This window comes from Lepisma saccharinum, chromosome 28 (genome assembly GCF_977018435.1).
Source record: "Lepisma saccharinum chromosome 28, izLepSacc3.1, whole genome shotgun sequence".
Classification (NCBI taxonomy): Eukaryota; Metazoa; Arthropoda; class Insecta; order Zygentoma; family Lepismatidae; genus Lepisma; species Lepisma saccharinum.
The window spans coordinates 4705756-4728714 of NC_139256.1; the positions used below are offsets into that span (position 1 = coordinate 4705756).

Genomic DNA, 22959 nt, shown 5'->3' on the forward strand with positions numbered 1-22959 from the left:
GAGGCTAATGGGGGGGAGGAAGTAAGGACATGACCTTCCTCATTTTCCCATAGGTGCAAAACGTTTCAACACATCTTCATTCTACTTATTCCTGCATATGGTATCACAAAATAATGGCGACAGGTGGCGTGGTTTTAAGTATTTCATTTTAGCATAAGGCCAATTAACAAAAGTCAATAATAATAATAGAGCTATTCAATTACTTTTATTACACTATTTATGTAATAGGTACTTGTACTGTAATGTTCAATCGAAGGAAAATTTTCATAGCAAGTAATGCTAACAATAAATTGCCCAAGGATGATTGTGAAGAAAAAGTTTTCTTTATAATTTGATTTACAGAAGTAGAAAATTAGATTTAACTTTAGTCTAATCAGAGTCCTAGGTTCCATACCCAGTGCTTCAGATCCAACTTTAAACTGTCGGTCCAGTCCTGATTAGCCTATCGGCGCATAAAGTGGACTTAATAACTTCTGAATATATGTTCCGTAGTAAAATATACGCATGCGCATAATGAAAAATCTAAATACAGTCATATATATATATACCAATAAGACCATAATTGTCTAACATATTACTGCCAAAAGCAGAGTCATATTAAATTACAATCACAGGAGGACACCTGAAGGAAACAAGTCTTGGTTTTTGCTGTCAATGTTTGAAATTTTGTAACATTGAAGCTTTAATGCCATTATTAGCCTTAGTGAGATACGCAGAATTTCTTTTTTTGTAATAATTCATAAAGGTGTTGCTTTAAACTTCCCTATGGAACGAAGGAATAAATAAAAATGTAAAAAATACACAAAATAGAAAAATGTTTTATTGCAGGTTATGATACTTTAAATAACATTTTACCATAAATTTTCTATGTATAACTCATCTATAGAATGAACATATACCACAAAAAAATGTATGGTATTTTTGTGCGTAAAAATGCACGAACAACAATTTTCGATAACAAGCAAGAACTACGTAACAAAACACTGACAACAATGACTAAACAAGCAAGACACATTCATTTGTGTAATAAAAAGTACATAATTCCAAACACGTATGTTTTACAATTAAATTGGATAAAAATTTTATATCATTTGCTATATTTCACTTTAAGTATGCATGTATACAGAGTACAGCAGAGATAGGGGATAATAAAGCAGTTCATGTCAGACTTAGAATATCACCTCAGTAAAGGTCTGACATAATTTTGAATTGTGTTTTTTACCTTTAATAAATTTTAATATTTCCCCCTGCAAGGTATAAATGTTCACTAATGCCGTAATGGTACTTGCATAAGTTTAATGCACATATATTGCACCAAAATTTAACAATTGTTTTGGTTTCACAACAATGGAATATTTAGGGAATAACAACGACACAGTATAGCCGTAACAATTCAGAAACATAAACGGGGTTTTGTAGAACATGATCTGGATGAGTATGTTTTTAGTTTTAACAATATTTTTACTAAAATATTGCATGAATTATGAAGCGTTTGTACCGAGATTTTTTTTAGAGTTCGCTTTTTGTAGAATGTTTATTTAGCTTGCCTTCTTCTTTTTACACTGATACATATCACACGTGCCGGTTCTTATAGCCTTGAATACTTCCTTCATGTCCACCATTTCTGCCATTGTATCTGGGGTCCTGAAAAAATATTAATATACATAAGTTGTCTTCCGAAATAAACTTTCGTATTTAGTACCTTCGACGATAACAAATGCATATTTATTTTCCTTCTTGAGAAATGTTCGTCACTGAAAAAGTTTGAGCGGCGTAGATCACTTCACCCTCCAGAGTGTAATCTTCTCTGGCCACCTCGTTCGACCGATCTAAATGCTTTATACATTTTCTCTGAGGCGCATTAAAGTAGAATAATGGCGGCTAGAGCTCAGCCTCGCCCCCTCGTTGGTGACGCCTCTGCTTTACAGCTGTTAAAAGTTGCTGACATTGTAACCGATTATTTTGAGGACTGATTATTTCTTCCGAGAAGAAGGAGGTTGGATTAACACCCCTCGGGGAAAATGAACTGTCCTTACGATGCATTGTGTAAAGGGACAAAGGAAAACGCGGTGAAGTTTTTTCGAGCAGTGTTTGTAGAGCCTTTGAGTGAAAGGCCGCGTTGCTTCGCGCGTTGGCTGCAGAAGTTTACATGCAGCAGTTGGCATCGAGATCTCTGGCTATGAAGAATCCGCGAATTTGATAGTGCTATCGGCAGAAAGTTGCAGTTAGTTATTCTTGGACTGTTTTTGTAGATGTCGTTTGCCTAGTGAACAGTTAACAGTGATCTGTGTTCCGGACATTTGAACGTTCGCGTGATTGGGAAAAGAGCGCGCGGAATTATTATTCAAATACAAACTGTTTTCTCATGGCAACTTTTATAGCGCGAGAAGTGAAAAGAACACTGCAAGCGTGTAGTTGTGAACTGATAATTGCTAATCGAGGTGACGACGTTGATATCAAGTTCGACCTTTGAACTATGAATGCGGCGGTGAATTACTTCGAGGGATAGACGTTGAAGATCTTCGAGGGAAAGAAGAAGCGGCGGAAAGAAGACATCAAGGAGCTTCTGCCAATAGTGTTCCCCCCCCCTAGTGTCGAGAGCTCTCGAGATGTTTACTTTTATAACGGAAGTGTTGATTACAGTCTAAGTGAAAGCGCAGCGCTGAGTAAATTTCGTAAGTAGGTCGACCATATTCTTTTAATTGAGGTTAAAGTGTTTATTTTCTGTTTATTAATCCACGTTACTAACCAAAGATTAATCTAACCAGAAGGCAACTGGAGGTAAATTTTGTATTAGTTTTAACTATGTAAAACAAAGCCCTCCAGCTTACCAGGGCAAATTAAAAATTTATTAATCGCTAGTTCATTTTAGAAGTTTGTAATAAATAACCAGTAAAGAATCCTTGGGTTTTCTTAAGCAGTTTTTAAAGTGTAAATCAGAAATGTAATACCAAAAATATGTTCTAGCGTAAGCGAAACGGCGACTCAAAAGTACAATAACAACTTTTATCGTTATATGGTGCCAGAAACCCCGGGAAATCCTTCTGGTTATTTGTTGAGATACAATGTTAAATTTAAGAAATCATGTTAATTTTATGTTGATATCGGATTATTTGTGTGTAAAATATTGGTGTTCTACGTAGGAAAGTGGAAGATCGGAAGAACAGTTTTTTTTTTTCTTTCTCCCTCTCGCTGCAGCTGTAAGGGATTAGTGAGCTAGCGATAAGTAGGTCGGTGATACAAACATGGTCCGAACGTCGATCTCTCCGTCTCAGGACGAAGCACCCGAAATAGGCTGGGATGAAATACTTGAATGTTGTGGCAAAAAACTTCGTTATGAGGCGGCAATAGAATGTAGTTTTTGTAAAAAGTGGTACCATAAATCTTGCGCGGGAATGAGCGAAGAAGAATTTACGAAATTTGATCTGCATATAGAAGAGATTTTTTCTTGCAAAATATGCTGCGCTTCGTCAGGAAAAGAAAATATCAAGGAAACAAAAGGAGAAGAAAGTGCACAGGGTGTTCCAAAATTAACTAGCGAAAATGAAGAGAGTGTTAACCTCACGACACTTTTGTTATTTATGAAGCAGAGTAGGCAAGAGCAGCTTATATTTAGAGAAGAGAGTAGGCAAGAGCAGCTTATATTTAGAGAAGAGGATAGGCAAGAGCAACTGAAATTTAGAGAAGAGGATAGGCAAGAGCAGAATAATAAATTTGACATGTTGTACCAGAATGTGGAGGAAAGTAAACGAACAATGCAAGAAATGAGCGTACGGCTAGAAGATAAATTGGAGAAGTTAGAAATTAAGGTATCTAAATTGAAAAAGTTAGAATGTGATTTACAAGATCATAAGCATTCTTGTCAGATTAGACATGACGAACTAAAGACGACTTTAGGATTGCAAATGGAGGCTTTGGAGAGCGAAATGAAAATTCAAGAGAAGGAAATTAGCAGAGTTAGAGATAAATGTAAAATGATGCAAGGGAGTGCTGAAAAAGTACAGGTCCTTGAGGAACGAGTTTGCGAGTTGGGAATGAAAAGTCAAAAAGTTGATGAGTTACATTTTGGGATACAGTTATCTCCTGAACTGATAAGTAAAGAAGAAAATATTTACGAAAAGCCTAAGAAAAATTATATGTTTTCTAAACTGCAAGAATGTGTAACTTTAGACGTGACGATACCCGAAATGACTTTGATAAGTAAACGGAAGAAAATTAGAATGAGACCTAGATATAGTTCAGTAAAGAAAGTGAAGAAAATGAAGAGAAAGAAATTGAAAGCTGCAAAGAAAGTGAAGAAAATTGAAGAAGCGTTAGGGAAAGCGAAGAAGAAAGTTCGGGAAAAATCTAAGAATGTTAGCACAGATAGATCAAAGGCAAGTATGAAAAGGATAAAACAGGAAAATAGAGAAATGCGTTTATCTGAAGAGGGTGGAGAGCATAAGAGAAAGCCACAAAAGAAAAGAGACAAGAAGAATCAGAAGAAAGTTGCTAGTGGTGATTCTCATAGTGAGAAAATTGAACCTATGGAAAATCGGAAACAAAATGAAAAGACTTTAAAGATGAGAGAAAGTTCAAATAGTGTTGACAGATTGTTAGTTTCCCTACTTGAAGAACGTTGGAAGAGGAGGAAGAAGAAAATTTGAAAAGCAGAGAAAAGAGAAGAAAAAGGAAGAGGGGAAAGAAGAAGAGGAATACGGAAAAGATACATGATAGTGACGACAAACAGGAATATTCAGAAACTGAAGAAACAACAAGGACTGATAAATCTAAAGATGCGAGACATTCTAATTTGTTGGGTAATATAATAAAATGTAATTATTAAGTTAGTAAATTTTAGAGGAAGATCTAATTTTCCATTTCTCTTGATGAACATTTTGAAAATTACTTGTTTATGTAAATCTTGATAAAATGATGGAAATTGTTCAAATGAAAATAAGCTGTTAAAAAAAAATATGTGTGTATGTTGTTTGAGCCAAGTATATTGAAAATTGAGAAAATGAAAAGAAAAGTTATTTAATGTCAGTTGTTTTGTATAAATTATGTGAAAACTAGTTGTGGTTCGATGAAAAAAAAATATATTGATGGTTGGTAGAAGTGCTGGTAAATAATATTATTGTCAATCAGCGGGTAGATATTGTAAAATTGGAAAAATAGCTTTGTAATAAGAGAAGGAAAAGGAAGATAGAAATATGAAAGTAAACCTCAAAACTGTTTATGATGCTGCAAAATAAAGAGTGAAGAACGAACGAGAAAGAAGGTTGTACACATGTGCTCAAAAGAAGTCAATTGGGAAATTCTTCAGAGATCAAGATGAAATAGCGTTAACAAAAGAGGAGATTGCATTAATAGCTGGATATTGAAAGTTCTTGGACATAGCTGTATGAGCTAAACGTCAGTGTGTATTAAGATATAGTGCGAGAGAGGCACAAAAATATAAGGTCGAAGGCGGACCGGAAATGAAAAATAGTAGGTCGAAGGCGAACCGAAAATTATTGTAGTTACGTAATAAAGAACATGCTGATATTTAAGTGAAAGATTATGTCCAGAATTCTGTTGCAAGTTAAGAAATAGTTTGTTCAAAAGATAAGCGACGTATGATAAGATGTAATTTCCTGAAATTAGTACTTTGAGCATGCTGATACTTTAAAGAAGAAAGAAGAAATGAAAGGTAAAGATCATGACAAGAGAAAGGAGGTTTACTGTTAGGTTAATTTCATGAGTATGATGATATTTTGTAAAGATAGAAATCCAAATATTTTTATAATGTTCTACACTTACCCGCCTGTACCCGCTCTAGTAAAAAAAAAAAAAAAAAAAAAAAAAATTTGAATCACAACATGTGGAAAATTTAAAATTATGGAATTGTAGTAACAGTAAGAGAGAAATTTATGTAAGTCAGTTGAAAAAATTCGACAACCTGCAAGACTAAATGTGATTGATTAATGTTACTTGTACTGGATTGATAGACCGTATAGTGATAATGATTGAAAGTTGATTTTTTGATTTTATGTAAGGTATAAAGATAGGTGAACTATGATGATATATATATTGGAAAGTTTGTGTAGAATGTTAATAGTTCTTAGATGAATGAATACGCATGGTGCTTATGTGTGAATTTAAGAGTAAATATGTAAATTTCTATTGTAGTGAATTCACGTGAAATCATTGTAATTATTATATACACATTTAGTAACTGAAAATCATATCTTACAAATATTTTTGTGCTACATATAAAGGAATATCGATATCGTTATGTGTATTTTAAAAAAAAATGATAACTGTAATGTGAGTGTGAAAAATATATATACGAGGTCTGGTCAAAAATTTCAAGGGGATGAATAGACTCTAAAAGACATTAGCTCTCCTTAATCAGTCCATCTAATGTCTCTTCAGAGGAGGGGGCATCTGTAACCGATTATTTTGAGGACTGATTATTTCTTCCGAGAAGAAGGAGGTTGGATTAACACCCCTCGGGGAAAATGAACTGTCCTTACGATGCATTGTGTAAAGGGACAAAGGAAAACGCGGTGAAGTTTTTTCGAGCAGTGTTTGTAGAGCCTTTGAGTGAAAGGCCGCGTTGCTTCGCGCGTTGGCTGCAGAAGTTTACATGCAGCAGTTGGCATCGAGATCTCTGGCTATGAAGAATCCGCGAATTTGATAGTGCTATCGGCAGAAAGTTGCAGTTAGTTATTCTTGGACTGTTTTTGTAGATGTCGTTTGCCTAGTGAACAGTTAACAGTGATCTGTGTTCCGGACATTTGAACGTTCGCGTGATTGGGAAAAGAGCGCGCGGAATTATTATTCAAATACAAACTGTTTTCTCATGGCAACTTTTATAGCGCGAGAAGTGAAAAGAACACTGCAAGCGTGTAGTTGTGAACTGATAATTGCTAATCGAGGTGACGACGTTGATATCAAGTTCGACCTTTGAACTATGAATGCGGCGGTGAATTACTTCGAGGGATAGACGTTGAAGATCTTCGAGGGAAAGAAGAAGCGGCGGAAAGAAGACATCAAGGAGCTTCTGCCAATAGTGTTCCCCCCCCCTAGTGTCGAGAGCTCTCGAGATGTTTACTTTTATAACGGAAGTGTTGATTACAGTCTAAGTGAAAGCGCAGCGCTGAGTAAATTTCGTAAGTAGGTCGACCATATTCTTTTAATTGAGGTTAAAGTGTTTATTTTCTGTTTATTAATCCACGTTACTAACCAAAGATTAATCTAACCAGAAGGCAACTGGAGGTAAATTTTGTATTAGTTTTAACTATGTAAAACAAAGCCCTCCAGCTTACCAGGGCAAATTAAAAATTTATTAATCGCTAGTTCATTTTAGAAGTTTGTAATAAATAACCAGTAAAGAATCCTTGGGTTTTCTTAAGCAGTTTTTAAAGTGTAAATCAGAAATGTAATACCAAAAATATGTTCTAGCGTAAACGAAACGACGATAAAAGTCCAATAACAACTTATATCGTTATAACATATCCATGTCAGATGATTCTTCGTGACTTTTTAAAAATTATCTTTTGCACTTTCCTATGGACAAAGGTTGGATGTCAGAGCGGCCTAACACTTTTTGAAACTTAGGACTAAGCACCGATAATAACCTGGAATTTAATATAAATTATATTCACATTATTTAACAAGCGGAAATCAAAACTTATGTACAACTTGATATAGAAAAATGGTTCAAATATAGAAACCAGTTTCTTAACAAAACTTCCCACAAAATTTTACATTTTAGGAAATGAAAAAAGTACGAAAGGAAGCCTTACAAAATTATAAGAATTGACATAGCCAGAAATATTCACTGCAGCGTCATCTACATTTTGAAAGACTGAGGAATGGCAGTAGTACTAGTGTTGACATAGGTGAAACCTGCGTTCAGTGACCCATGTTTGTTCTTTCGCATGCGGACATTTACACTTGCAATCTTCACTTTTCTTTAAAACTTCAGCACTGTGCGTGTCCCTTATTCTGAGGTCACATCCTTGTCATAACATCTTTGAGTCTCGTGCGAAATTGTTTATTTGGCAGCAGTGACGGCGCCAGCCTGAAATAAGTGGAGGGGGGGAGGGCTAATGATTTAGGAGTCAAATTCTCGGGGAGCTAACTAATACTAAAATGTATTTACTTCATACTTTTAGGGAATAATTTTACCGCGTGCATATTTTACAATCAGAACTCAAGATAAATCAATGAGATTTTGCATTTTGTTCCATCATATACAAAAGAACTTTTAGACACGAATCTTTTATGTCAAATAAAATGCAATAATTATATTGTTTCTTTTCCGAAGCCATTATTGACTGAAATAATATCAGAGACTTACTATTCATGTGAAGAGTACAAAATACAACATAGAAACTACACTCATTACATTATCAACTCTCTGGATATTGGTATAAATACTACACGTATAGCACTATTTCTGTGTAAACAGTGTGACTAACTTGTTGCTAAAATGAGAAAATGAGCCACAGCAAGAAACTACGATAAGATACATCTGTTTTATGAGCAGCCACAACCTTTTTAAAATCCAAAGATTTTGCAAGCTCTTCAAAGGACAGAACAGATAGAGCACTCAACCTTTCGTCACCAATTAGATTTCGAAGGTTTTCGAAGCAACCGTTGACGGGATATGAACATTTCAATAACACAAAGCTTAAAAAAGTTCGTAAAAGGACATTTTGAATGTTTCAATCATTGCAAACAGCTGCTGAAGATCTTTATTTTGGCTTCCATTCTGTCTCATACTGTGCGATGACTCTAAACTGTCCAAATCACAACAGTAGGGAGCGTATAAACATTGTAGCTTTTCGTGCTTCAGAAAAGTGTCACCAACTTAATAAAGTAGGCATCAAATGAGCGAAAACACCCTTGAATTGAAACTGTATTAATGATACCATTTTCTCTTCCATGATGAAATATCTTACTTTTCTTGTTCAACGACTGGAATTCAGAACTTAGGGCTAACAATGGGGAGGATGTGAGAAATATCGTCCACTTAGGACGTGCCACTCTCAAGGATCAAAAATATTTTCACTACAAATCCACCTCAACTACAAGACAAATATATTGACATAAAATCAATGAATGTATGTAGTTGCAACTCTTGCACTGGGCAATTTGGTTAGAGAAGTGACTGCTGAAGATTATAATTTTATTTCAGAATATATTATGCTCTGAATATTGATCAGAATTGGATCAATAGTTTTATGAGATGTGCTTCAAAGATTGATTCTTCTGCACGGAATCAAATTTGGCCATTTTGACGGTACTGCAGAAATTATTTTCTAATATCACAAATAATATTTAATTAGCATGTAGGCCTAGGCCTGCGAAGAATGAAATTTGTCCAAGCGTGCTGATTTTTGCATCGTATGCAAAAATGTTTACTTGATTGGATTTGTATTAAGATCCACTATATACACAGAAGCTAATTGGGACGAGACCTACAGCTTATAGTGGAATCCGAGCCACTTAATGATATGTGCCTCCACCGGGGATCGAACCCGGGACCCCTTAATTTCAAGGCAGCATTATTGCTGCTAGATAACCAGGGCGGGGAGGTCTAATTTTAATATTTCCAATTCTTAACATTTAAGAATTAGTTACTTTGTGTACTCTTTGATTTCTTAACGTCCTATTTCTTCCTCTTGAATATTTGCAACGATAAGAATAGATATAACGATGAAAACAATGAGAGAGCATCGATAACACTCATACCATTGTTGGTACTCGAATGAGGAACTAACAAACAGAAAAGAACATTCACGGCTCTTTAGATGTTGAACGTTGTCCTGCTTGTAAAGAATTCATTTTACACATCTGTTAGATTTATTCAGAAATATAGCAATACAATTTATGGAGCCTAATAATGTACACGTTTAGCTGCATATGCCAATAATTAAAGAACAATCTCACAGCCACTGAATACGTCATCCACCTACGAGGCAGGTAACAGATTTTGTAGCAAGTTTGGCTGGCACTCATGATTGGCCCATTACGTAGTATCAAATGGTAGCCACTGCTATCGAGGCATATCTGCATCTACCCCCTTCCCTTGATTTTAGAACACATCGTATTAAAAGTAACTTTGCGATCTAACTGAACTAGAAAATGTACTTGAACATTGCACTTGCCTCAATGGAATTTTAATAATGGAAAACGTAAACAAACTTTTTAAGTTTTCTGTTAAAATGCGTCTACCATAGTAGAAAAATCTTGGGGGCTACAGGGGGGGCTGAGGCCGGTTTGGGGGGGGCTTCAGGCCCCCTGTAGCGTCGTCCCTGTTTGGCAGACAATCAAGGTGAAGAAATTCTTCAAGATGAGAGTGATGGATCTCTAGCCAGATGGAAAGGTGACTTACGGATGAAAATGTCCACATCGAGGAGGGTCATTGAAGACAATCTATAACTAACCCAAGAACCAGCTGCGGACCTCCGTGGCGGAGTGGTTAGCACAGTGCGCTACGACGCCAGGAGTCCCGGGTTCGAATCCCTTTGTGAGAATCCCTTCATGAATTTTATCCTCGTCGCGATTAGTCAAAAGCGTCAGAAAAGTGACGCTAAATAGGTAAACGTAAGTTTCGCCAGCACTGTGGCATGAAGGCACATTTAGGGGATGTGAGGCTAGGGCCCCACACATTCTCCTCGGATATGTTTGGAGGTGATGTGATCAGCACCACGCTCCGGCCACCTTTACCTCTCAAGGTTGTCCCCAAGTATCCATTTATTTGAGGCTGGGTGAGCCGCAGAGCCGCTTTCTGCGTGGACAAGGCCGGAAAAATTCCGACCCATGCCGGGAATCGAACCCGGGTCTCCAGTCAAACATCCTACTGACTAGACCACGGCGGCTCTAAATAACAAAAATAAGTCAGAATTGATTGATTGATCTGGTTTATTTACTTCGCATTTCTGCCTCTTTTGACTAATCGCGAAGATGAGGATGGGTGATGATGAAATTGATGAAGGGACACTCAATAATAACACCAATGACAAGTCATGGATTCGAACCCGGGTCTACTAAGCGCGATATGCTAACCACTACGCCACGGAGGCCAGCACAATTCAAATATTTTAGCTATGAATCAAGTTTCCATATAGCTGCCTACACGTACTCGTGTGTACAGTCACGGACAATTCTGGGTTGCTATGATACCATTGAACTTCAATGGAATCGTTACAGCCCAGAAGTATCCGTGACTGTACAAGGATACTTACTCGTTGGCCATGTACCAGAAGGACTTCTGGACGATGTTCGCCTCGGAGAGTTCCCCCATCCTGGCCATCTCGCAGAATATCCTGTTCTCGCATACAGGGTCCTCCAGAGCTGCGAACCCAAACTTCTCGATCAGCTCGAGGATGGGGTAGGTCACCTGCGGCTCCGGCTCATTGGAGCCATCCTCCGACCGCTGCCTGCCGGGGGTGGTCACCCTGAAACAGCAACAAAATAAATTACAATCGTATCAGTATAGAAAATTCGAACAAGTTGGTGAAATGTTGACTGCTTTTTCAAATGCCCGAATATGATAGTTGCTACAGTTTGAGAAGTGAAAACAAGGCATAAACGTCCTTCAGGGGGGGATGGGGGTCCATGACCTCCTGTAAAATGAATGTCAGCTTAAAATTATATATTTCACACACATAATTTAATTTCCCTCAGTAATTTATGAGAAGTACTATAAAAGTATTCTTCAGTTTGTTGTTACCATGTTCCTGCAACAGCTCGGCCTTACTGAACAAACCCTATTGTGCTGCAGAACCTCCAGCGATATTCGGCTTCTGATTGGCTGTCATTCCGGAAGTTAATGCAGTGTTTCTCCAAGGTAACGCTAGATGGCAGGGATCAAGTTGACAGTGTAGATTTCAGGGATCTATCCCAACAAGATAAGAAATCCCTTTAAACTGAAGTTGATTTTTAGCACATTTCTAAATTAATGTTTTGAAAGACAGAAATCAGAACTCTTCTTGATGTGAATGATTTTCCTATTTAAAGTCACATTAATAGAAACATTGTAGCTACTTACGACTATTGAGAAATTTATGTTTTCCAACTTATTGCAAACAATACCACAATGAAGCCACTGGTATATATGATGAAGTAGTTTGCCCAGTAAACTAAATATGTATAATTTATTGTATTTGCAATGGCATTTCCAAATATTCTTGACATTGTTCGACAATATTATGCTTCTATTTTCTCATTGCAACAGTTTGTTGTGCAGTACAGAAATTGCATTATTTAGCATATTTTAAGTTATAAAATTTCTCCTGTAATGCAGAAATCACTTCACATACATTGCAAGCCCTTTCAGAGATATTTAACATTATTTTACAACGTAAAACATTATTTTGACAATTTGATTACAAACATTATTACTAAATAAAAACGAGCGCAAGGAACGATGAACACGAAACATAAACACTTCCGGTGCGCACAGCCAATAAGAAAGCGTTATATACCTCTGGTTCTGCAACACTTTAGGGTTTGTAAATACGTTTCCCGAGTATGTGAATATCACTCTACTCCCTTTGGAGCTTATCATGTTGGCTACCCAATGACCAAAGGTGTGCAGAGCGGGACGTTGATAACATAAATATTATCTTCAATATGGCCAAGATGGAGAATGTGTGCTAACTCATCTCCGCACGCTATGAATTTTTGGCTTAATTTTCCTTATTCATTAATATTATTCACAATGCAAGATATATTCATTGTAGAAAAGATCTTAAAATGACTTTCTGTCTGTACTCTACTTTCAAGTTTCTGTCAGTAGGGAAAGAATACGATATTTAAAGAGGTATCGTGTACTTACGGAGTGGAGTTGACGGAAAGGACGTTAGGTGGCAGTGCAGCTAGGAACAGTCCAATAGGAATAAACGCAGCCAACACGTTGAGTATCTTCGTCCAAGGACTAGCACTAGAGGAGAGAAAAATACACTGGTAAAAATATATATTGCAAAATATATCTAGAGGTAGTTACAATTTTTATCATCACACAACGGCTTGTTGCTCGTGAACGTCTTGGTATTTGTTTCTATTCAGTTATTTACGTCGCTTTTCTCTCTGGGGTGATGAATGATGAGTTGATGAAATAGGAGATGGGTAAACACAACGACATATCAAAAGACGTCAGAAAACTTTAGAGAAAAAAAAGGTCTTTAGCTTTTCATAAGAGGAAGGATGAGAAATGAAGAAGCAAGGAAAAACAGGTAGAAAATGATAATTGAAGCCAAACAGAGAGAGAAAGAAATTGAAAAGCGAGGAAGAAAACGAGAAGGAAGATTAACAGACGGCAAAGAGAGAGAGAGAGAGAGATAGATAGAAAAGTAGTAGAAGGAAAAGACAGGGAAAGGAAAGTAGAAAAAACTAATAAAACGCCAAAGAGAGATAGGGAGAAGTAGTGTTGCCCACGGGACGAGACGGGACAGGCTTTTAAATTTTCGAGACGAGACGAGATTGACCATGTGTCATAAGACAAACGAATATTTTCGAGACGAGACAGCATTTCCACGAGACGAGACAGGCCAAAGTCTCGTCTCGTGGGCAACACTAGGGAGAAGGAAAAACAACAATGGGAAAGGAAGAGGATAAAAGGAGTAAAACGAAAAAGAAAGAGGCGTAAAGAAAGAGTAATAGAGAACTGGAAGACACACGTAGAGACAGAGAGGACAATGCAGAAAAAACAGGGAAACATGGAAGTATGAGAGATAAAAAATGAAGAAGAATTAAAAAAGATCTATACAGAGATAAAGAGAAAAATGACACAGACGACGGGAAGGAAAAACAGAAAAGAAATTAAGGAAGTAAGCACACAAAGAGCGCTAGGTTTGGGGAGTTATTTTGTTAGAGAATACGCTTAAAAAGAAAAACTTATGTAAAAAGAAAAACTTACATTACCTGTGACATGGGCCTACATAAACTGTTTTTAGTATTTTTATAATTGTCGATAATTGCTTTGAAAAATTTCCATATCACACATTTAAAACGTGCATATCTTTCTTCATAAAAACTTTTACAGTATTATGCATAATGAAAGAAACTGGTGAGAGTTACCGTTACTCATTTTAGAAAGAAACTAGTTATATTTACCATTAGCTATTTCAAAAACTAACTAGTTACAATAACCGTTATTCATATAAAAAAGAAATTAGCCAAGGTTACCGTTACTTATTGCGAAAAGCAACTAGATACACTTACGGTTAATTACAGTTACGTTATTCATTTCAAAGAGTAATTAGTTATAGTTTACAGTAAATTACAGTTACCGCTATTCATTTCAAAAGTAATTAAAGTAGTTATAGTTACCGTTAATTACAGTTCTTGTTTTTCATTTAAAAGAGTAACTAGTTATAGTTACCGTTAATTACAGTTACCGCTATATATTTAAAAAGTAACTAGTTATAGTTACCGTTAATTACAGTTACCGTTGTTCATTTTAGAAAGTAACTATTTATAGTTACCGTTAATTATAATTACAGTTTTTCATTTTAAAGAAGTAACTGGTTATAGTTACCGTTAATTAAAGTTACCGTTATTCATTTAAAAAGTAACTAGTTATAGTTAAAGTTAAGTTACCTTTTTCATTAAAAAATAACTAGTTAATTACAGTTACCGATATTCATTAAAGAGTAACTAGTTAAAGTTACCATTAATTACAGTTACTGTTTTTCATTTAAAAGGTAACTAGTTATAGTTACCGTTAATTACAGTTACCGTTGTTCATTTTAGAAAGTAACTATTTATAGTTACCGTTAATTACAATTACAGTTTTTTATTTTAAAGAAGTAACTAGTTATAGTTACCGTTAATTACAGTTACCGCTATTCATTTAAAAAAGTAACTAGTTATACTTACCGTTAATTACAGTTACCTTTCCATTAAAAATAACTAGTTATAGTTACCGTTAATTACAGTTACCGTTATTCATTTCAAAAAGTAACTAGTTATAGTTACCGTTAATTAGAGTTACTGTTTTTCATTTAAAAGGTAACTAGTAATAATTACCGTTAATTACAGATACCGCTATTCATTAAAGAGTAACTAGTTAAAGTTACCATTAATTACAGTTACCGCTATTCATTAGAGAGTAACTAGTTAAAGTTACCATTAATTACAGTTACCGTTATTCATTTTAGAAAGTAACTATTTATAGTTACCGTTAATTACAATTACAGTTTTTCATTTTAAATAAATAACTGGTTATAGTTGCCGTTAATTACAGTTACCGCTATTCATTTAAAAAAGTAATTAGTTATAGTTACCGTTAATTACAGTTACCGCTATTCATTAAAGAGTAACTAGTAAAAGTTACCATTAATTACTGTTACCGTTATTCATTTCAAAAGAGTAACTAGTTATAGTCACCGTTACTTCCATTCCTCGATGCCTGCGAAGGTAACTGTTATTTTCGAATTGAAATTACTCACCCTCCAACCGCACCGAACTTGCTTGTTGTGCTGGTTAAGCTTGGCAAGGACTCCTTCGGGCTGTATTTGCTGGTGGAGGGGGCTTCCACCGCGCTGTACGAGGTGTCGTAGGAACCGCCCGCGCTGATGTAGTGGGTAGGGGCAACGGGGTCGCTGTACGCGTAGGGCAAGGGCTGCGAGAACCTTTGGCTGTTGTAGTAGCTGCCCTTGTCGTCGGCGAACGTGGTCCCTCGGAAGTCCGTCTCGAACTTGATGGGTTTCGCCGCCGTACCGCTCTTCGGTTGAACGTGCTCCGTGTTGGTGACGTTGATGGGCGTCGTGATCCTCTGCATGGGGATCGAACCCAGGGCCAGCCATTTGGAGGGGTCCGCTGGTTTCTGGGGCTGCGCTGGTTCCTTAGCTTCTTCTGGCGCCTGCGCCATCACCCGGGCAAGAACCAGGAGCCAGAACGCTGCTACGCTTCTTCCCTGAAAAGAGACAGTCTATCATCACTACACGTATCATGAGCAGGCAGTGGCGGCGATTATATTCCAAAACTGGGGAGGGGGACAAGGACAGTTTATTTCGATTGGTAATGACCCCTAATCGCCACAACTGGCAGAGGGTATTTATAAACTTTGGGCCCATAGGCTATCCTTTCTGCTGGCCCTTGTCGGCATCATTATCATTATTATTATTATTTTGTTATCGTGGTACTTTATTTCCACTAATTGCATGTTCTATATTAATATCACTGTAAGCTTTCAAATATAGGTGTGTTTGACCTACGTCACAAACTGTTGCATTGTGGCTTCGAGCAGCCATGATTGTGGCCAGTTCTTGTAAGGATACGGAATTCAAGTGGGCAGTGATTTAAAATAAACGTGCTGTTCATGCAGATGTAATGCACGCTACGTGGTGGATATTTACTTGCAAGCGATGAAATATATTGGCTGCAAAGATGGCGGTTGTGCGCATCCTGACGTCATATGAAACCAGTGACGTGCGGTGACGTCGACACTTGGGGAAGCAATGAGTGGCGTGCCAACGGGTCATAACCCCCCCCCCCCCTTTTAGGGCCCAGTATTCCTAAAAGAGGAACGTCAAATACAGGAAAAATTGCAAAGTTAGGAATGACTACAAAAAATTGTACACATAACTTCCACCCACTTTCGAAAATCTAAAACGATTTGATTTGACTACCGAGCCAGAGATGCCGGGTTTCAATCTCGGCTTGGCAATGGGTGATCTTTGTGTGTCCCTTGCCCTTCATCAATTTTATCATATCGTCTTTGCGATTAGCCAAATATGGCGGAAAGTGAAGTAAAATAAACCAAATCAAACAATCAATCAATAAATGATTTGATTTGATTCGCTTTTTTATACATTTGGTTAATCGCGAAGATGATACGACAAAATTAATGAAGGGACAAACACAAAGAACACCCATGTCCAGGTAGGTGTTCGAACCAGGAACTCCTGGTGTTGTAGCGCGCTGTGGTAACCACTCCCCCACGGTTGATTTGACGTTTTAAGTCCGCTTTATACACAGAAAGGCTAATCGGGACTAGACCTATAGTTTAATGTGGGATCCGAACCACTATATGCCTCCATCGGGTACAGATCCGGGACCACTTGCACTCCCCCACGGAGGTCGGCCGACAACAAACATGTGAGGAAGGCGCTAACCATTCGGATACGTGGGTATCGGTGAAGCAAACTGCATTTCTCCTGAGTAGTAATTTTCAATTGAATTTTTGAAAACCCATCTTTATATATGATTAACGTTTTTTCAAAAATTTTGCATTGCTTGATTTCCATAATTTCTCCATCTCACGATCTCGTTACTGAAGGATCTGGGCTCGAGTCCTGGCCTTTGCATGAATGTTTATTTGCAACCACTCTTGACCCGTTTAATTTAATCAACGTTCATCGTCATGGCAGAAATTAGGTAAAGCGATGGAAGAGAGAAGAAAATACAAATACTTTCCTCCCAGTGCATCTGCAGGGCACTGTGAAATCAGGAGCCTAGAATTCTCTGTTTATGATTGTCCCTCACGAATTCCCAAGCTCTTAGCTACTTATTCCGATTAAATCTATACAGCTAGAAAAAGCGATGGGTAACAAAACACAACTTTAAACAAACCATTTTTCTACTTTCTTCAATGATATTCATTTGGCTTTTTGAGTTCTGTGATACATTTTTCATTTCTAATTTTCTCATTATTCACTGCAGGCAGAGTACAACACATAAGAACAACAATGCACGCTCGTCACGAATCCCGGCCTGATTGTTCATTGTGAGGTCCCTTCATCAGTTTCATTATATCATCACTCATCCTCATTTTCGCGATAACCAAATGTGGCAGAAAGGTGAAGTAAAATAAACCAAACCAACAACAAGAATTAGAACGCGCGTTCACTTGCCCAAATAAGTACATCCGTATTTATGATTGTTTAGCTTATCCATTGGTTTATTGGAGGCCAAGAGATAAGTATATTTAAATAAAACACTACTAAAACGAGAGCAAGAGAAAGCGTGAGCAAATATTTGTTATTTAATCATTATATATTCCATATTTTTTTAAAAAAAGAATAAAATTTTTGTCTGCACATAAGACGTTCCAATTGCATAAATAATAAAAGTACATCCCATATTATACATACATATTGCACAACGTGTAAAAAGTAGTGTAAACACAGAGGACAGAAGTACTGCAGAAAATTTTCCCCTTAGTTCTTTAGAGGATTTACAAAGGATGCGAAGGGAATCCAATCCCCTATCTGTCGTATAGGAGATAGACTGGGAGGACCTGAAAGCACGGGCTTTCAACCATTCGAGAGGGGACGAGGGGGCGAGGGGGCAAGGGAGGTAGAGGCAGAAATCTTCCCTTTCCCTTCGAAAACCCGTTTGTACCTGGAACTGTGAGGCGGAGAAAGAGCGAGCTAGGCCACTGAACGCACCGAGGGACGAGAAGCGCGTGAAAAAAAGTGTTGCATGTGAACTGTGGCTTCAACAAAACAATAAATATTGTGATTTGAAAATAATTAGAGATTTGAGATTGATTGATCTATCTCTGCTAGACTAGCTACTCCTCAGTGCACGTCACTGTATGAAATCCACCTATAGACACATTTGGTTAAAAATTATTCATTATACTTTGTTTTTGTTTTTAAGTGCCACGTGTATTTCGCCACACAACACTAGATACATACGCACAAGGAAAAGAAACCGACACTACATTACGGTACCCGCACTGGCCGCGAATTTAGAAAGAAGGGTATTGATTTCAACCGCCAATATCCCTCCAATATCAATTGTTGGCATTCAAAAGGTTTATATTCGTTTCTTCATGGAACAATTGTTTATATTCGAGCACTGTTAGAAGGCCTCTGAAAGTATTATAGTATTGTGTAAGAAGTTATTTAAACGCTAGTTTCTACCTTTTTTTATGAAATAAGCAAGTAAAAGGACTTGGCATGTTGTTTTATTTTGTATTTGTCACAATGTTAAGAAACTTTAATAGTCGATGGTCTCTCGATTCTGCCCCTTTAGCGTCGCAGTTTTGTGCGCCCCTTAGACTTGCAGCCCTTAGGCCAAAGTCTAGGAGAGCCTAGTGGCAAGTCCCCCGACCATGAATGTATCCAGCAGGGGCCAAGATGTCTGGGAAACGACTGGGGAAAAATTGCATTTGGTTCATTGTGCTCTACGCACTAGAAAGCAAAATTAACGTTGAGACCTTCTCAAATAATTCCAAATAAACCACTGCCCCAATTTCAACACTCTTAATACGATTTCGTTAAAACTGAATGCAAAATAATCTCCTTTGCCTAATCGAATGTTCAAAAGTGACCAGCAGATGTAGTCATTATTTTACTATCATTCTCTGCGTCGTTTCACTGCCATTTTATTATATAATTAACGTAGTATTGTTCCACAAAAAGTACTTTCCATCTAACGTAAGTCACATTGCTTGCACGAAAAGCCGTTACTTTTGCACCATAGAGCAGTTTATCTTTTACGTGTTTCGCACTTTTTTTTTAATATACATGAATGTATAAATGCGATATTATAACTAGAACTAAACGCACATACGTATATTTTGAAGAAAATTAAGAATTATATTATTAATCACAATATTAATTACTAGAGAACTTATATTTGTATTTTCATGTACAATGACACAGAAGGCTTATATCGTAAGCTGATTCCTCTTAATTCAGATCTTGACAAATGGTATGTAAAAATTAAATATTAAGAATGAAGTATTAAAAATATAAAAGTAAATTTATTAAAAGTATTCATGAAAAATAAATAAACCAACAGTACAAAAAATCAAAGTGTTTATAAAGTGTATAAAAATGGAAATATTGAACTTAAATTTTTGCAGTATCTTTACAATAATGCATGTTAACTTTCTATATGTTCTTTATTTAAACATCGGACTCCATCTAACGGACATACTTAGAACTTCTTGCGAGAGTGAGGACAGCGCTTCTACAGGCAAAGATGGAAACTTCTGCAACTTCTCGTGTTACTGTGTTCATGGACACGATGCACACGCATGTCCTTAGCCAGGTACGTAGCCAAGGGGAGGGCTAAGGGGGCTGAAGCCCACCCCCCGAAATCCTACAAATATCTAATTTAAATAGTGTATAGTGGTAGTTAATTTTACTTCCTTAGCAAATTTAAACATTCGATCGAAAAACATTTAGCTTAGAGCAACCAGCTTATATTTTTAAATTCTACAACTTAATCCAAAGAAAATCACACAATATAAACTTTATGAGTAAAATTTTCCCATAACGTTTAGTCTTATTTTGGACGGATTGTTTTTATTTCTACATAAGAGCACAAAAACAAGAAAAACTATATTGTGGATTATGTAGGTATTTGAAACTTTTGTTATATTGTTTGAAGCTTATGGTAATGCATAATTTAGCGAATAGAGATAGCAACCTGTTATAGGTACTAACGTCTAGTACATAAAGTTCCGACATTAAGTGAAAAGGTTATGCACGTGTTGTTAATCACATTAGTACTTCGAAATCAGAAAATCTACTTCAAAGAGCAAGATCCTGAATGTGAAGACTGAATAGAATTTCTTGCCCAGGAAAAATAAAAATACGGAGGTGCCATCTATGTTTAATTATTCAAATCAAAGCATGCAAAATTTTGCAGTTATCTGAATCTACGGTGAAAATGAAACCATACTGAATAATAAATAGAACACAGATCATGTATATTTCTTGAGGGTAGAAACGGGTGTGCGATTTGTATAAATTCATCAGGTTGCCATCAAGTAGTACCGGGTTCGAATCCCGGCGGGGCTGTCACTGGTAATTGTATGCAACTATGTGCTCTTGTTATAGCAAATGCAAACTCTTGTTTAACGACGTTTTCACCAATCAGAACATTGTCTTGGAACTTTCTTTGCTCGAACATGTTATTCTTCAACTTTTCTTCTTTTATACCGTGTGCATTGTTTCTGCGAACTTGAAAAATACTTCCATGCGCTTCCAAGCGCCCATGCTTCCGCCAAGTACAGTCACGAACACTTCTGGGTTGTAACGATTCCATTGACTTTCAATAGGATCGTTACAACCCAGAAGTGTCCGTGGCTGTACTAATCCGGTTAGATTTGTCGATCGCTCGTCACGGTTCTCGAAAGAAACCGTGTCCCTCGGTCGTAAATGCATTTTGATGCAAACAAGGAGAGAGTTTTACTTAATGTTGTACTCTTGTATCACGTCTAGTACAATGAAGCTGTAAATTTTGTAAAGATAATTTGAGGAGGAATGAAAGAAAGATGAAAGGAGAGAAAGATATGAAGATGCAGAAGAAGAAGAAAAATGAAAGGAAAGAAAGATATGAAGATTCAGAAGAAGAAGAAAAATGAAAGAAAGATATGAAGATTCAGAAGAAGAAGATAAAAAAAAGATGGAAGGGAAGAAAGATATGAAGATTCAGAGTAGCAAGGAAAGCAGAAAAAGTCACAGAAAGAAAGATAAATAGAAAAATATAGATATTCAGGAAAATAAAGAAAGAAGTATGTAGAAAGAAAGATAAGAGAAAGAAAAATATAGATTACAGGCGAAGAAGGAGTAATGATATGGAAACAGAGTGAAAAGATAAACATATAGATCCATAGAAAGATGGAAAAGAAAATAGGAAAACAAATGGATGAATGGAAGAAATAGATTCAGGAATAGAGTATGTAAAATTTTTTTTTGGCCATTACTTGTATTAATAATGTATTAAATGAAATATTGTTCGGCTTAATTGTAACCATATTAAGATAAATAATAATAATGATAAAACACATAGAAAGAAGGATGCAATAAAAGAAAGGGAGATAATATGAATGAAAAGATGAACAGTAGACCAGTAAATTTAGGGAGATTAATGAAATGTTAATACGTTTGCCACCCTTCTAAAATGAACCAATCAAGTTGAAAAGGACACATCTACTAACAGAAAAATAAGTTCTTGAGCAACACTTACCTTCATGTCTATACAAGAACGAGCACAGTTTCACTAATGTTATTCCTTGCGCATCTACTAGCATATATAAGAATGCAGCATCCACTGCGCATGCGCGGGTGGACAAAGTCAAAGACGCAGAGAAATGGAAACTGAAGAAAGCGGTGGAGCACTTAGAGAAAGCAAGGGGCATGAATTCTGGGTCCACGGTCTGCTTGACTCCGAGTGGCTGCGTTCAGGGGGGAAAGACCTCGGCGCATCCCTTGATGATCCGATTCTCTGCCCAGACACACTCCGATGAGCTCCGACTGATTCGGGCGTGCATTCACTGGACAGCAAAGTTGGAACGCTTCGGATTGTGCGAATGGACATTTGCAGTAATCACTTGTTCTCAATCCCATTACAAAAGTCAGTAGCGACTTATCATCTCGTCCAATTTAGTGTAGCTTTAGAGGGCAATTCCATCGTTACATTTTAAATTATTTTCTTAGCACCTTGAAATATGTAATTCTATCAATTCATGTAATTCCATTTCCCTTGATGAAAGATATTTCATTACAGACAGGGGCGCCGACTTGTCAAAATTATTGGGGGGCTCTGATCACTGAAATAAATTAATGAATGACTCACTCTCTCCCTTTTTTAAGTTTTGGCCTCAGTGTTCGGAATCTCATAAAGGCTAGAGGAAATACCGAATGCTCATTTTAAAATGTCGTCATTTCTCGACGCTTTCTGCATTGTCAATTTCTGGAACTTATCGTAAATTGTTAGTTTTTAATCCAGAAATCACTTAAGTGAAAATGACGTGTAGAATTCGAGATTTTTAGAGCTTCGGGAAATTTCGAACATTTTCCGTCCCGAAAATTTCCCGACTCAGTCGGGAAATTGAAAATTTTTCCCGGCCCGATCCCGTCCCGCACACCCCTGAAAAAAGCCCATGAATTCCTCAAAAATATCAAATTTTTTATTCACAGTTCGAATGCAGAATATTAATTGTCCACGGATGGATATGTCACAAGGTTCGTCAACCATAATAGCAAAATATTCCCGACTTTTAATATCTGC

The 22959-nt window shown here is 36.8% G+C and overlaps 1 protein-coding gene across 1 annotated transcript; it reads right to left on the minus strand.

Annotated features, from left to right (window-relative positions):
• Window positions 1-830: 830 nt before the first annotated feature.
• LOC145981093 (uncharacterized) lies at window positions 831-21943 on the minus strand. Its single transcript, XM_083114231.1, has 5 exons — window positions 21916-21943; window positions 15432-15898; window positions 12818-12922; window positions 11223-11435; window positions 831-1644 (listed from the first exon to the last, which is right to left on the minus strand). Exons 1-5 carry the CDS (start codon window positions 21919-21921, stop codon window positions 1539-1541), a joined length of 897 nt encoding a protein of 298 aa, XP_082970357.1. The 5' UTR covers window positions 21922-21943; the 3' UTR covers window positions 831-1538.
• Between the last annotated feature and the right edge of the window lie 1016 nt (window positions 21944-22959).